General features: G+C 35.0%; 1 protein-coding gene and 1 long non-coding RNA gene across 2 annotated transcripts in view; both read left to right on the forward strand.

Moving 5' to 3' along the window:
- The first annotated feature begins 442 nt into the window (after window positions 1-442).
- LOC133523648 (uncharacterized) lies at window positions 443-4,781 on the forward strand. The gene is made up of 3 exons (XR_009800261.1): window positions 443-1,524; window positions 3,477-3,562; window positions 4,244-4,781. It is a non-coding gene; the product is annotated as an uncharacterized LOC133523648 (long non-coding RNA).
- A 176-nt stretch (window positions 4,782-4,957) lies between these two features.
- LOC133523650 (methanethiol oxidase) overlaps window positions 4,958-17,409 on the forward strand; it is a 28,119-nt gene continuing 15,667 nt past the window's right edge. The window contains exons 1-3 of the mRNA XM_061859324.1: window positions 4,958-5,244; window positions 10,649-10,800; window positions 15,944-16,129. Coding sequence (XP_061715308.1) covers window positions 5,235-5,244; window positions 10,649-10,800; window positions 15,944-16,129 — 348 coding nt within the window. The 5' untranslated portion in view covers window positions 4,958-5,234. The remainder of the gene's footprint in view (window positions 5,245-10,648; window positions 10,801-15,943; window positions 16,130-17,409) is intronic.

The following is a 17,409-nucleotide window of genomic DNA, read 5'->3' on the forward strand; positions in this document are numbered from 1 at the left end:
TAGCAAAGTATGCGCATTTTACGGTAGCTATGTAAACGTTTGTCAGGTAACTCGGTGGTGATAATGACAAGGAACTGCCGCGGACGCCGCACCCCTTCTCCACTTACGCACCTCGGGGGACAGGGAGTGCAGAAACATTGATATTCTATTTCCCACAAAAGTCTGTGATTGTCTGAAACATACAACATATTTTGATGTTTCACAGATTTTTTAAAACATGGAATATTATTATAATTTTGTCAATAAAGATGCCTGCTGCTGTTGTATTTAATAAAAATTTAAACTTGTTACTTAGGTAGGGACTTGTTCTTGTAGATTATTTTAAAAGTTGAAAATAACCTAAAAGAACAAGTCCCTACCTAAGTAATAAGTTTCATTTTTTATTTAAAAGTTGAAAATAATGTTTATTGGCTGATATAAATATATATATACCATACTAGAATAGCTAGATCGACCGAAGATATATAATTAAGTATGTACTAGCTAATAGATTTTAATTGAATTTTACATATCGATATTTAATGCACGTGGCCCTGCCCTTAGCAATATGTGTAACTTCAATAAGTATAACACGACATATATCCTCTTGAAACAAACTTACTAAACGTAAACTCTGAGTTCTGTCTATGAATATTTTCCGAACTCCCCAGAAACATTAAAATTCGACGTCCGTATCCAAACAGAATGCCTTCTCACATCTCTAAAGAAAAGTCATTGGGGAAATTCGTGGGGAGAGACGCAACGGCGTGTTTTCAGTCGCGGCAGTGCCGTCCACGCCCGAGCCGCGAGAGGGCGCCGCGCGCGCCTACGGACTTGTCAGGACTTGTTGCTCACCTGACATGCAGCCCAATGAGACCTGATTAGTGAATTATGTACCACCCAAATCTGTCATGAATTTTATAACCAAACCGCTCTACAACCATGCGAAACTGCTCATGCTATTAAGTTTCGCGCTCATCATCCTTCTTGCCGGCATTCTTCTCAAGAATAAAACTAAACAATTACAAACAGTAAACCCTGATTACCTCGAGGACGGTTTGCCGACAAATGCAACAGAGCCCGGGAAAACGAGGAGAAAAGAATACCTGTACCGTCTTTTGACAAATACGACCCGTTCACTCATACAAATGGAAATAAAAGCTAGGAGACTGGAGGAAAATATGCGTAGGATTAAGGAAAAGACTGCAGATTTATTGTGGAAGAACAAGGACAAAGCGCTGTGGCATATTCTGTTTAAAAATATAAGCAGACATATTTCCATTCGACACGAGTTCCATCAACATTCTAGTTTGCGAAGAATAATGCAGGACGCTCACACTGGCACACACAAGGGCAAAAGAAAAGTTTTTCTAAGTTAAACTATAAACTGTGTAATCATGTTTAATATAAATTATCGTTAGAATATTTGTATAAAGTGCTAGATTGAAATTCCAAACAGACAATAACCGTATTTTATTCGAACTAGTTTCTACGTGAACCAACTAGAGAACCGTGCTCGGTGTTCGGCTCCCGGAGCACGTACGAGTATGTACCATATGACTTATCTTATGGCGTAAAGATACAATTTTATAGGACCTTCAGTGCTACTTTCCAGTGTAAGATTAATCTGCTAAGTTTAACGGCGCTATGACTGAATTTTAGGTATAATTATTAGAGACAATCTATTGCTTTTCCCAGATTTGAGGCTAATTTATTAGTACCTAAAGATGAACGTAAAAAATGTAAGGAATTACTTTGGTTAAAAAAAAAACCAGATCTGCTATAAGTATCTAGGTACATCAATTTATTGCCATATGCATTGTCATGTTTTTATTTCGTAATGTCTTAATTAATATTATAAAAGATAACTGAATTTAGATACTGAAAAATGTAATACCTATAGATAATTATTTTATAAGTACTTATAAAAAGACTGTATAATAATTTAGACCTCCTCTATTATTAGAGCTTTGAATATAAGTTATGACACGGCTCAGCCCTATGAGTACTTATATAAGTATATTTTATGCCTGCTAGTAACTTACTATTACGCGAACAGGCAGCTCCAGCGAAACTAAATTAGGTAGGAGCTACTGAATAGGGTGGTTTTTAGTAAGAAATGGTACCGTTGGCAAAGAAATAAGTTAAACAGTATTATAGATGAGCAAACTTCATACATTAGCGGTGTAATAAGTAACTATTATGTACTTGTACTTTAACAACAGCAAGTTCGGATAAAATGGATTAAAAAAATAAAAATAATTATTTGATATAAATTAAACAACCATCTATCAACGGACAATCTTTAGAATCTACAATGTAAGTTATTACAAACTATATTTTTTGACTATAAATTACTAGAACGATCTTATCAAATTAGTGTAGAACATGCGGTAAATTAAGTTTTGAAAAGTAAACTACGGTAGACTGAATATTACAAGATTTAGTTAAACAATAGTTATTTATTTTACAAGGGGACAAAGTCGTTGTTTAACCCTTCGTGCTGATATTGATACGGGTATCAGTCCGGACTAAGCATAAAATTCCAAAATTGAACCACGAGCACAGCGTGTGTCTTGAAAACGGAATCTTGAGCGTTGAGAAGGTATTAAATAAGAGGTTTAATCAAACTTTGCCACCGAGTGAATCACAATATTTTCACTACACCAACGCGAGGAAAATACTAACTGAAAAACATTACAAAATCAAATCTAAATGAACACTAACACTATTAAATATTTATCATTCAAAATCATCACTTTAAAGTCAATTCCATCAGCCGAAATGAGGAAAAACCACAAATTATGCATCTAATTACTTTGCCACTCTTGTGGTTAAAATGGTAACATTTCCGTCAGGTTTTAAAGTATCTAGAGATTTACCAGCTGGTGTGGTGATCTGAATATTATTACAGTAGGTACAATGAAAATTTCAACAGTAACCTTTTTTTATTCAATAGGATTTATCAACATTAACAGTAAGGAACAGTCGTAAAATAAAAATAAAATAATTTGAAGTAAGTTCAAAATAAATAAATAAGTAGGTAAGTTGCAAGTAGTAACATCTAAATGAGACAATGTGCAAATATATATAATCATAAATTGTTTGTTTACTAAAAACTGTCACAATAATGGACCTGCTTGGGACTCTGTCCACGTAGAAGTTGTTAAACTGCCCCAATTCCTTAGTGGCATCGTATTAAATTACAACCCCCATTTAACGAAAGGGATAAATTCAGAGATACAATGTATCTTATATCCCTTTCCAGTATATAATTGATGTATGTGCCAAATTTTGTTCAGCCGTTTCCTACGGCTGTACCACGGTCGCATTTTATCACTTGTCACTATGCCTATCACGTTCTAACAAGTATGTAAGTGCGAAAGTGATGGATGGATAACCAAACGTACTATATACACATTTACTTATTATGACCGTAGGAATGTATACGAGTATGAATCCCTACACCATTGATTAAATTTTCTCATTTCTTTCAGAAAGGTGGAACTTAACAAGGACGCGTGCGACTGGACCTCGATTTTTCTGGACTTGGAATGGGTCCGAATTGAGATTAGGTATTGATGTACGTATTATTCTGTCAGAAATTTAAAAGAAAAGGTGAAAATGAAACTGAATGATGGCAAAGGCCAGATAACTTACGCCATGATCAATCTTCGAAGATATGTAAAAAAATCGCTATAAATGGGAGTTTAATATAAATGTAATTAATTTAAAACACAACCTAGAGACGTATGTGACATTATGATGTTTTTATTTTATTAAGTCGAAAATAGCTCAACATGTTTCTCTTGTTGAAGGAGCTCCTCCAACGCTCCTTCAACAAGATACAACATACAACAAAACATAGCCAAAGCATTTTCGACTTAAAAAATTCAAAGTCATTTTATTATAATTAAGTTATTTGTCTTGGTCTCACAGAATTTTTGTTATTAAGATAACTTTTTAATTTACCGTTTAGATTATATGTTACCGTTAAAACCCGTTTTTAGTAAAAATGCTTTTTCCCGGGTTAAAACAATTTTACCGTAAGGCCTCGGTGAAAACTAGTTTCAACTGGGTTTTTTTAGTCAAAACTAGTTTTTGCAAAGTGCCTTGGTGAAAATTAGTTTTGACAAGACGATACACATAAAACGCGTTTTAATCATACTTACCTACTGAATAAATAGGTAGGTTAGGTCTATATTGTTAAACTCCATTTCAAAATCGTTTCATTTGTTCTAATATTTGTTCCTTTTTGTTTCAGGGCGTGTACCTAACGAGAAATTTACGGATTTTAGCGATGAAATAAAACACTGTATGAGTAAATATTTTTGTATCCATAAAGTGTCAAATAGCATTATCTAAAATGTATTGTAACAGCAATTCAAAATGATTCAATAATATAAATTATAAAGATATTCCACTTCTTTATTTTACACCGTACGTGACTTCCTCTTAAAAAGCGACCCTTTGCCGAAAAAGGTACGTAGAAATCATTTCAATACAGTAAAAATAAATCTAATAAAAAAAACAGGTAAGTATATAAAAATAAACACGAAAGAAGAAATTACAAATTGTACTGACCAAAGCGCTGTATACTGTCAAAGAATTTAAATAATAAAATCCCAATTATTTGATTTTATTAATTAGTACATTTTGACATTGCTGCGTTTTTTTTTCATATTATTGTAATATTTAAATATTGACTTTCTGACATTACCTAGGTTGCCCTAGCTGTATACTTTGTACAATAATTTTTGACATTTTTATATTATTAATTATTTTGACTGATTTTTCTATTTATATAATATAATATAAATTCATTTATTTCGACCATATTACATTTAACTTATTATATTTAAACGTAAGATTAAAATTTAACTTAAACTAAACTAAATTAAGTCAAATATACTCATATTTTAAGGAGACAGTTCCTAATAGGTACATTGAAAACAAAATGTTAAACTGTCCACCTACTTTTTATTTATTTTTCCAAGAATTTTCCAATCTGGTAATTACACAGCTTTTTCATTTATTTTTATGAATCCTACAAGCAAAGTTGTTTGACCAGTATCACTAACAGTGTGTATGCTAATAGAGCGAGTTGGAAAAGGACAGAAATATGTGAATACTCGTTCCAGCAGTGTTTACTTGCTCACTTGAAGAGAGTTTATCAACGCTGTAGGTGTTCGATTGTGCATGTTATCTTCAAAACAAACTGTTCTGTGCTATTTGTGACAACATATCTAGTGATAATGTCGTGCTGTAAGTACAGTTAATTTTTATAATAATAATTATAAATTTCTTGTAGTGTGGAAAAGCTTAAGAGGCAATTTATAAGTTTTGAGGTTAGGCCAATTAAATGAGAACTACCGGTATACATCGTGTCATTCACGAAGACGCGTGACTTGACTCGTAATGTCATGTTATTAAAGGTCATCCAATCTGCGCGTCATCGTGGATGACATGAAATATACTGGCAGTAGGTGGCACCTTGTTTAATATAATAATTTATTTAGTTACATATTTAAAAAAAAAACAAATACAATACATGTTAGCTACTTAACTGTAATATTAAAATGTATTTGTTGGATTAGCCGGTTGAGACGTAGACTTCGTATCAAATCTAGTGATTAGAATACTAATTAAGTAATTTATTCCAATGTATTCAACCTATACAATGTTAAAACCATTCCTCCTTTGTTGCTTTTAAAAAAAATATTGCAGTTGTTTTCCATTCACCTCTACACAATAACTAATGTATCACTTTATCAGTCTCATCATCTTTCTCGCGTTGTCCCGGCATTTCGTCACGGCTCACAGGAGCCTGGGGTCCGCTTGGCAACTAACTCTAAGAATTGTCGTTTTACAAGCGACTGCCATTCGACCTTCCAACCCAGAGGCACAAGGCTGAGTTTGCCTTATTGGGTCCAGTTTCCTCACGATGTTTTTCTTCACCGAAAAGCGAATGGTAAATATAAAATGACATTTTGTACATAAGTTCCGAAAACTCATTGGTACGAGCCGGGGTTTGAACCCGCAACCTCCGGATTGCAAAGCGCACGCTCTTACCGCAAGGCCACCAGTTAGTTCTTCAGTCTTCACGATACGAATCTTTCCTGTCTGACTGCCGAGGGGATAAGAATAATATTCTTTGGCACATTAAAGATTATTTTCACTATACCAGCTCTTAAATGCTCTGTTTATTGAAAAAAAAAAAAAACGAATGATAAGATTTTGAACGACAAATATTAAATAGCATTCATTTGGTTTTGATTTTTAATGTTTTACAGTTAGTATTTTCCTCGCGTATGTGTGGTTAACATTTTTTCATCACACTTGCTCGAAAAAGATCTTATTTCATGCGGGTGTGCTGAAGGACAAAGGCCTATTTTGTTCCCGCGGGAGTTATGGATTGTGAAAAAAAAAAGCTATGACTCCCTAGGGAGTCATAACTTTTTTCTTTAATTATGTCACTTATTCATACAAACCAAGTAGCATAAATGAGTTTTACTTTTAAAATACTGACGTTTATAAATTAATATTTTTGTTTGTGTTTAAAATTATATAATTTGATTAATTTAACAGCCACCTGCCAAGAAATTACAAAATGGCGGACAAATGTTTGATATGTCACGGTATTTAAGAATTATTTTGCTTAAAATTTAGTTTTTTCTTCGCAAATGTGATGATAAACATTGTGTATAACTCCGGGGGTAAGAATATTGCAAACTCGGTCTTTAATTCCCTCGTATCCAAAATTTCACTTACCCCCCTCGTTGCACAATGTACTATTTATTGTGTTTCACTCGGTAGCAAAGTTTGTTTAATCCTCGTACCTTGAAACCACCTTACTGCATGAGATTATAATTTTTGAACCACTTTTTACACTCGTGGTTCAATTTTTAGATCTTTCGCTTGCTCAAGTATCAATACTAGCAGAAGCTAGGAGTTAAACAACAACTTTGCTTCCCTGTAAAACAAATAACTATTATCTCTATATGCATTGCTCAATAAAAATAGGTAGACGTTGTAGATTGTAGCTAAGGATTCTTATTTTGATAATACTTATGGATTTTCGTACCTACTAATAAATAATAATCAAATAATAAATAAATAAATAAATAAATATTATAGAACATTATTACACAAATTGACTTAGTCCCACAGTAAGCTTAATAAGGCTTGTGTTGTGGGTACTTAGACAACGATATATAAATATTTATAAATACTTAAATACATATAAAACATCCATGACTCCGCAAATATCCGTGCTCATCGCACAACTAAATGTCCTTACCAGGATTTGAACCCGGAACCATCGGCTTCATAGGCAGGGTCACTCCCCACTAGGCCAGACAGGTCGTCATATCATACTAATAAATGAGTTTTTCAATTATGCCAATATAGTAATTACTCTATGTCTTAAGACCTAGGGGAAAGGAAGTCTTAAGAGGATGAACCAAAGAGGTTGTCTAATGTTATGTTGTAGACGTTGTGGTGGTAGTTGTGGCAACCCAGTGGACTCAACATCCCGACAAGCATAAAAAGAACGGGAAACAGTCCTAGTGTGGATAAGTTTGGTTGACTGGTAAAGAATGCCTTAAGGCATTAAGTCCGCCATTTGTACCCTCATGTATTGTGCAATAAAGATTAAATAAATAAATAAGTGCCAGATTTTAACAAAAGCCATAACGCAGCAAATCCTAACACAAATACGGTAGTTTTAGTATGATCATGAGTACGTCAACCACATATTTCGGTATTTTGAGCGCTGCCCGCTTCACTTCTATCCTGGCCCAGCTGAGGATCTAGATGCCTTGACACCCGTACGTACTACATACTCGTAGTTACCTGATTTAACAACCTCAAAACTGTACTCTGGTTGCCTAACCACGCATGCCACGCGATAAAATAAATAAATGAGTACGACACACACATTGTGATTTTTTTATAGAGCCAGTGACCACAAGCAACGAATACATTTATCATACTCGTAAGTATTTGATGCATATACGTCGCATGGTCCTGGTAGTAATTAATCACTTGCGACCTCACAGGACTTCAAAGCCACGAACCGTCTTTAATCTCAGTTCAGATAAAGAAAAACTTTTTTTTCATTATGAATGCTCAAAGACGAAGTTAACAATATTTTCCATGTAAGAATTTTTGTAGTGAACCTTTGAAAGTGGAGGTTTTGTAATACAACCCGAGGGAAATGAATACTGAATACTGGCTTTGAGGGCAAAAATGAAACGTATTTTTACTTGATATTTGCGTGAAAATACAAGTAATGGCGCGTTTTCAGCAATTCCTAATTCATTCAAAATCATATTTGGAATTTTTAGTAAACATTGAACGTGTACCTAGCAGGTAGTTCATCTAAGTGAGTTTTTAGGAACTTAAGAGAACTTAAACCAAACATTAGAGTATGACATGTGATGCGTTGGAATAAACTAGAACGATGAACGATGATGATGATGATAGATTTGGCGTTGAAATTGTAGGTCCATCGGGTCCCAGTGCGCACAAGTTTTTTGCAGAAATCGCCAAGCGTCTGATTGAAATAACTGACGACTGAAGAGCTGTCGGCTTCCTCACACAACGTATCAGTATTGCGATACAACGAGGAAATGCCGCCAGCCAACCGCCGCCAACTTGATTTTTTGAATCATTTGAGCCTGAGTATTATCGGCACTCATACAAAACAGGAATGATTGGACAAAAACTTAAGTAATGCTCCTTTTGTGTGCCTGTATAATGCGTATACGAAGACTGCACTACCTCATACAAGAAGAGCTTTACTTGAGTTTCCGTACTACATGAACGAAGTGAAACGCATTACAATCTAAAGTTAAGTAGCTGGCACAATTTTATCAGTATAAAGTAAACATGATGCCAGGTACCAACAAAATATTTAGAATTAGTGAAACTACAGATATTATTATTATTTTATATAGCATTATTTGATAAAACTGCACACATTTTTCACGGCCACAAAATCATAACACTTCATATTTATTCCTCTCAATCCTGCGCCAGGTAAAATCAACTCAATTTTCGTCGATGATTGCATTATTTTCTCATAAAAAGAACTGTCAGTCTCAATAAATAGTGGATAGGAATCTAAACATTTATTTTCCCCGTTGCATAAACAAGGGTGCACAGTGAGGGGTGCCACAAGGGTGTCATTTTCATTGTTTAACGACCACCAGTGAGTCTTAGTCTCAAGCGAACTAGCATAAAGTGCGCTTTTCAACTAAGCATAGTTGTATAGAACCTCGAGGTTAAGCTACCCTGGTTCGGATGAATGAATACTTGACTCGCTCGCATTTGTGCGTCCGATGGGAACATACGCCAGGTTCACTAATCGCGTCAGGTACCCTGCATATAAATTACTCCTTTGTCGCTGTAATTCCATCAATAGCACAATGTTTGTTTACCAAATATCCCAACGATCCCCTTAATTAACCAAAAAGGTATTTTGCGACATGGTAAAATGATTGATGATTTAATTCCGGGTGTTAACGACGCATCATTAGGGTTTCGTAGCAAAAAAGTACAAAAGGAACCCTTATGGTGTGACTCTGGCCGTCCGTCCGTCTGTCTGTCTGTCACATCGCTAAATATCTCGTGAACCACTTAAGCTGTCGATTTGAAAAAAAAGTTCGGGGCAACGGTATCCCCCCCCCCCTCCCTTATCTCCATAGTTTAACGACGAAAAATTATGACATTTTTACATAATATTAACATTACTATAAATTTAACACGAAAAATATAATCAGACCTATATCTTGTTAACTTTTTTTTAATTAACAAAAACCTTTCCGGATGCAGTTTGCAATTTAACCAACTTTACGTGAGTTTATTATACCCGAAATTTCTATGAGATTACATTATTCACTTTTTTTCTAATAAAAGATCAATTTTTGAAATCGGTTCACATGATAGAAAATTATTCTCGAAAAACCAACATACGTGTATTACATCTCGCAAATTAGTTAGACAATTTGCCGATAGATGGCGGTGTACACAAATATACTTAGTATAGGTACTTCTGTTCAAAAGTCTTTCAACTTTATAGTTACACGAGATAATTCAAAGTTTGTTCGGTACCCTCGGTGCGCGAGAAAAACGAACTCGCACTTGACTAGTTTTATTTTTATTTTACGCGCACATATCAACTGTAATTCAGGCTAATGGTCGATTTTCAAAATGTTCTTTTCCCTTCCGTTTAAAATACTCATACAACTGCACTTTACTATTTTGCTCTAATTTTTTGTAAGTAATCCTCTCACATATTTAATGATGACTCATTTTACAATTTAGTTATTATAAGATTTCCAACGTCACCTAAAGTTATTCATACTTTCATACCTTCACTCCCTCTGATTCTCGCTCCCCTTCTTATTTCATCGCAATGATCATTTTGACTTCCAACAACGCAGCACTAAGTTAATTAAAGTATGGCTTAAGGTAGCTGTATATGCAATGAGATTTTTCTTGTGTTAGGGAGTGATTTTGTATGGGCCGCCTGTGAAATTCACAGTGGAAACCCGAAAGATTTCGTCTCGGGGAAAATCACAATGCTTATTCAGATATTTAATCTTTAGACTCTTGGCAAATGTAGACATTAATCTACTTAAACAATTAATTTAACTTTTTAAAGGCAAAGGTCCTGGTTACTCGTCGCCACTGGAGGCGTTCAGAAGTGGGCCGCGCGAGGAGCTTCTATATGTCGTGTGTGTTCAACCAGATAAGACTAAAGAGGACTACTTGGCCACCGTCGATGTTGACCCTAAGTCCCCTACGTATAGCCAGGTTTGTATTTTTTAAAAGGCAACCATGTTGGGAATTAAGAACCACGTTATACAAGTCACAGTTTTAATATTAGGCTGCGTTTCAACCAAAGATGTGTGAAGATGCGTAGCGAGGAATGCATTTGTAAATAACCAATAGAAATAACTGCGCTGAGTGAGGATGGGTAAATGAAGTGATTCTACTGGCTCTTAATAAATCCATCCTACGGTACGCATCCTCACACATCTCTAGTGGAAACGCAGCCGTATGTCATTCTGTCCAGTTTTTTAATAGACAAGTAATAAAATAGGTATATGGAGTCCTTATTTGGAATACCTATTATATATTAACGTTTATTTGTGAACACTTAAATCTTATCAGCCAAGTGGCTTTTCTCTGAGATACTCGTGAATTGCGTTATAATTATAATATTATAAGTTTTACCAGTTTTTTATTCAACAATCATGTTGATTGTAAAAAATAAAAAATAATCACTATTTTAGTAATAGTATCGTAAATTTGTTTCCGAGTGTTTCTGACGTCTAACTACAAGAGAACTAACAGACAGAGTAGACGTAAGATATTTTAAATTTTAACTTGTATGCAGCAGGACTATACACGGATTATAGGATAAAACCACACATGAATAGTCTCATAATGAGCGTGAAGCCCAATTGTTTCATCACGTATGATTCATAGGACATACATAAAACATCCTCGGCACGCATTCCATCCATTTGTATCCTAGAATAGTGCCCCATCACGCATAATAGCCATCGGAAAATGTATTCAATTGCTGTGTATATTTATTTCTATATCGCAATGCAGTTTAAATATGGCATCAATACCAGATTGAATTTTTGAATGCCTGGGACTGAATTTGTATGACGAGAACCGGGAATTCCCGGTTCCGTTCCGATACTGATTTTGTAAAGAAAACACCTCTCGCTTCGAATGATGTTCACTTTGACAGGTCCTTCGAGTCTCCTTTGGTTGGGCTAATTTAAAAATATATTTTTATATATTGGAGAGATTATTAAAGGAGACATGGAATAAAACATTATTAAATAACTTTTTAAAACTGTCTACAAACATTATATATGGCAGCTACTCCATACAAAAATCACAACATACATTATTTGGTCATACCAAAGACAACCCGTAATTTGGTCGGGTTCATTGTTCCTCACCATAAAAACGGTGTGCAACATAAACGTCTACGTCACTTAGGACTTTTGAGAAGTAGGCAGAAAGGAAAAGTGATACTATGACTACTACTTCTACTGAAAGTTCCGTAAGACCATCCAGTTCGGTCATTTCCCCCACCTCTCAGATCTAATCCAGCAATAGTACTATAGAGGACGGGAAACGAAGAGTTGCAGGCCAAGAAGATATAGACGGCCGAGCGTAGCGAGGTCGCATAACAATACGCAGCCGGCAACCCCGTTTCTCGCCGACATTTGTATAGTGCTGTTCTCAAACTTGCAATGAAATAATTAAAAAAAATAGGTTGATGATGATGATGATGGTTTCGTGTCCCAATGTGATGGGTTATTCAGTGCGTGGGGTATTAAAGGGGAACAAAAATGTAATTATTTTGGCACTACGACGCACGCCATTACGCTTTTTTTCTATTCATTTCTTTTTTTTTTTTTTCTTTTTTGTGTTTTTTTATTATGGTTATCAAATGGGGAACGAAAATTGGATTATTTAATGGCAGAATTTTGCTTACAGGTTTTTTATGGTTGACGTGCCACAATTTGACGTTTAAAAACCAAAGAAGGTTGCCTTACAGGCCTAAGTGTGTAAGGCTGTATGAAATTCCTTTACATATCATCTTCACTCATCGCACCGGATATGTAGTATTTCCGGACCTAATTTGAAGTAAGTCATGTCAACATTTCATTACAAGTTTGAGAAAAATACTATATATCCATACTAAACAGCCTCATCAAGGTAGTTAGCTTCCATATCGTAAACTGGAATCACATTTACTTGTAAATTAAGTACTATACCGCGTACTTTTACTTTATATTTAGTACATAGGTAATAGATTTAATAAATTAATATTTAGGAAACCCTGAAATACGTAATTAGTGTGAGGAAACATAACATATTTTAAATGTTAATTAAGCACATCGTCGACTATACTAAAATAAAATAAATGGCCTAAAAAGACGAAAATAATTGTGTAATTCTCTTTTATTACAGTCATCGTTAATTAGAGCAAAGCCTCTCGTTATTATTTTAACGTAGTACTTTCATCTGACCGAAACAAAAAAATGTAATGAGAGGTTTAAGGCGAAAAAAATTTGTCTTCGGCCCAAGAAAGTTCCCATATATCTTGTATTTATTATATTTATTGTTTAAGATGTCTATTTTAAATCTTTGCTTACCAAATCATGAATGCCTATTTATTATATACTTAATGTATTCTTTAAAAAATCAATGTCCTTCACCGTACTTCGTTTGTTAGAAGTTGAAAAATAGTATTTTATACGATCGTGATATAATATGTAGAGAGCTTCTCATTCGAGTACCGTGTTTAGGCAACGAAGCTTGTGGAGTTGCCTAAGTAAGGTACGAGATTGAAAAGCTTGATTATATCATTGTTATATACAATACTTTTCTACGAGTCATCTAGAATAATACGTTTTTTGCTATAAAACCTAAATAATGAATGAAAATTGATAAGTATCTCAGTATACAAAAATATAGTACAAAAGATATAAACGCGCGACTATTTAGTCCCGCCCCACGCCCGTTTAGTCTTTTCTATGGGGGCGCGGGGGCACGTGATTAGTCAATTTTATTTTATATTTGACTACAGCGTATCAAAGTCAATATTATAGTAGAGTTGGGAGTACTGATCATGCATGAACAGTGCGCAATTACAGTTTGGTATAAGAAATCTTAATTAATTCTTAATCCCAATACAGTCGATGAGTAGAAAAAGAAATATTTTAGGACATTTGAAGTTTTTGCTAAGAAAAGGTAAAAGTTAAATTAAATGTGAGTCTGCGTTGTCACGTCACATAGGTACTGGCTGCATTGCTGTGGGAAATGTCACGAGTTTTTCATTTGTGATTTTTACCTAATTAAAAACGAATAAAATATTATTTGAATTTTACTAAAATTTAAATGTTTTCTCTGTCTGGTCTGAGTTTTACCTTCACATTGAACCTTGAATTTGGCGGGGAAATAAATAAGACACAAAATTATTGTGGCATATCTACGAGTACGCACGAGTAAATCTCACAGATCATTCACTGTCAGGATTATTCTTCGTATTCTCGCATTCGTAGATAACATAAAATAACTTGACAGACACTCGGTTTCAAAGATCTTGAAAGGTTTGAAGTTGTTTAGATTCATATTTCTCTTAGGTTTACTGACATAGGTATCTGGGTCTTGGGTAAGTGAGCTGCAAAATTGTATAGACACATTAGGAAGTGGCCATGCTTTTTTGGAGCCGGGTGTAAATACAATCTATTTCAATTCAAGTCTTGGCCTAAAACAACTTGTTTTCGGTCAACTATCTCGTTAACCATTTGGTGAACGTAAAGGGACATTTAGTTCAGAGCGATGTCGTACCGAGGCAATAACGTCGAGGTAATCCTGGAGGATTCCAGGCTTCAGCTGGTAGGTATTACTGTATACTTTGCTGCAATACGGACCGGGAAGTAAATTAACAAACGGAATGTAATATATCTGTCCGAGATTTGTTGTGAGGATTAAGAGATACGTTTTGGTAATTTTGTAGTTTTATGAGTTTTTGTGGGCTTTATTAGTTCAGTTTGTGTCTACTAAAATTATGTGATAGAAACTAAGTAGCCGTTTTTTTATACCAATGTAGTGGCAAATAAGTTTGTGGCCCGCCAGATGTTAAGTGGAGTTAGTCATGTGTAAATAACCACAGAGAGAGTTTAAGAGAGGTATGGGCATTGTGAATGTCATCTCGCTTTGTGTGGTAGGGCACAGTACAGCGAATGTCATTCCAGATCTAGAGCAGAACCCAACTGGGGAAGTACCTCCACATTACAGAAAGCCGCAGCCAAATAACACTAGACCCTACTCATAGTGTTGTGTTCCTGCCGGTAAGTAAGGTTGCCAGAGCTCAACGAGGGCGGGGAGGCGGAGGGGGGGGGGTTAGGGTCGGCAACGTGCATTTAGCTCCTCTGGAGTTGCAGGCGTACATAGGCTACGGAGACTGCTTGCCAAATCGGCAGACTGTTTTGTACAGAAAATAACAGTCAAGTAATCTTTTTAAAAATAACTTTGCTACAGAGTTTATTATTTATACCAATTTTCAACCAATAAATATTACGGGCCCGATCTCAGTCAAGAAGTAGTAGTAGTAAACTCTTTATTGTACAAAAATACATGTTAAAAGTAACATGCAATGAGTAAGAAGTACAAAGGCGAACTTATCCCTTTGAGGGATATCTTCCAGTTAACCTTAAAAAAGGATAACCAACCTAACTAACCTTAGTAAAGAATAGTGAATAGTGGAAACATTTTCAGCACACATTGCGAGTATTGTGATTGGGGGCATAAAGCCATTGAATGCGTTATTTGCGCTCCACATCCAAACCAAGAGCGTGTCATTGTGCTTAACTGGGCAATGCAAATTACATTCACCATACTGAAGTATAAATTAAACCTTTATTTTAACCAAACGGCCGTTGATCGATATTTGAAGCTCACGTAAATAACTACAAAAACTAAAAAAAACTTATTTTTGAGCAAAGAATCTTGAGTATGTGCAAATCTAGTCAACGATTTTTAGTTAGTTGGAAGGGAAACTTAATTTGCATTATCGAATTGAAACCAGCTGAAATAAAACCTATTAGGTAATTGGCTAGGATCGTTTACAAGTCTCTCCCAAGATCTTGTTGTGTTTTAATCCACTAATTAATTACCAATATATATTTGCACGCTAAGTCTTGCCACCATCAACCCTCTTTAGTCTGGCAACCGTCTGAGAGACTTTACTCAATGTCCTTGACTTTACTCAACATCGGACCAATTAATTTGTTATTTGACCTCGCGGGAAATCTTCACAAGCTCCATTGTCCCATTTCAGTTTCTAAAATCAGTTTATATTAATGAATTAGAATATACGAAAAAATTAAACTGTTCCTACAAATGCGGTCTTTTTCAGGTAATCCATCGTACGTACACCGGCCATGTGGGTGACGAGCTACACCACAGCGGGTGGAATGTATGCTCGAGTTGCCATGACAACGCTAACTTGAAGAGGGACTTGCTGATCCTGCCCGCGTTGGTCTCCAGCAATGTGTACGTGGTAGATGTAGGCACTGACCCGCGCAAGCCGAAGATGCATAAGGTACATTTATTTTTTAATACTATTATAGATCAGTAAAGTTATTTTACCTATTACGAAATCGTCTAGATTTAGAAAAGTCGGCTAAGTTGCTGTTTACTGAATATATTGGACCTATATTCTTGTTCAATCACTAAAACTTTAGTAGAATTTAAAAAAAAAATCTAAGATATAGGTATGTAATACTTGACGTTTTTGTTTTTTAACATCATATCAAGACAGAGGCAACATCCACGACGCAGGCTTCGTCAATATACTAACGTAAACAAATAGAAACCATCCACAACACGCTTCGTCATCATATCATATTTTTTAATTAATTTGATTTTTATTAACTAGTAAAACAAGGCATTTCTAATGCAATATTGCATTCGTGTTCCCAAAAATGACGTTATTTAAATATTTATATGTGATTAAACTCAGTTATAGATAAATATAATCAGTAAAAATCGTGAAGATTAAACATCCTGAATATGTAATTGGCCCTTGTAACCTACTGTAGGTTTTAAGCCAGTACTGTAATAAGTCAATTTATACGAGCCTGTAGGGCTATGATGGTCGGGTCTTTATCATTTGTCGCCATGCCTGTCACGTTCTAACAAGTATGTAAGTGCGAAAGTGACGGGCATAGTGACAAGTGATATAAATGGAACCATGATGCCACCGCTGGAAGGTGATTGCTTTATATTATTTACGACATTGCCACCAACCATTTTTTATTTACTACCTATCCGCCAGTGAAAAGATAGATTACTTGAAAAAGAAGTTATAATGCAATTATTTTAACCTTGTGCTTACATATGTGCTATCCGAAGACATTAGACCATCCGTATGTAATTATATATGGGTATATAGTTTAACTTAAAAATACAAGTAGGCAGGAGGTTAAAAGGATCAGTACCCCTAGTGTAAATAAATTAGATTTCGAAACGTGACGTACGCGTTTGCGTTTAGTCTCATTTTGTATTGGATTTAGAAAGAGCACGCCAAGCGGGACGTTTTGGAAACTCAAAATCCTATACAAAATGAGACTTAACGCAAACGCGTTCGTCACGTTATGATGTCGATCAAATTTACACTAGGGGTACTGATTTCTTTTATTTAAAAATTTACGTGTTGTAAAGTAAATAAAATATATAGGTACCTATTTATTTACCTATCAATACACTAGACAATTAATTAAACACCATAATGACTGAATGTGGTAATTTGTGGAACTTTTGAAACAACAAACAGCAATCCAAATTTCAAAACAAAAAGAAGGTCATTATTTCGAGAGTCAA

Source organism: Cydia pomonella, chromosome 12 (genome assembly GCF_033807575.1).
Source record: "Cydia pomonella isolate Wapato2018A chromosome 12, ilCydPomo1, whole genome shotgun sequence".
Lineage (NCBI taxonomy): Eukaryota > Metazoa > Arthropoda > Insecta > Lepidoptera > Tortricidae > Cydia > Cydia pomonella.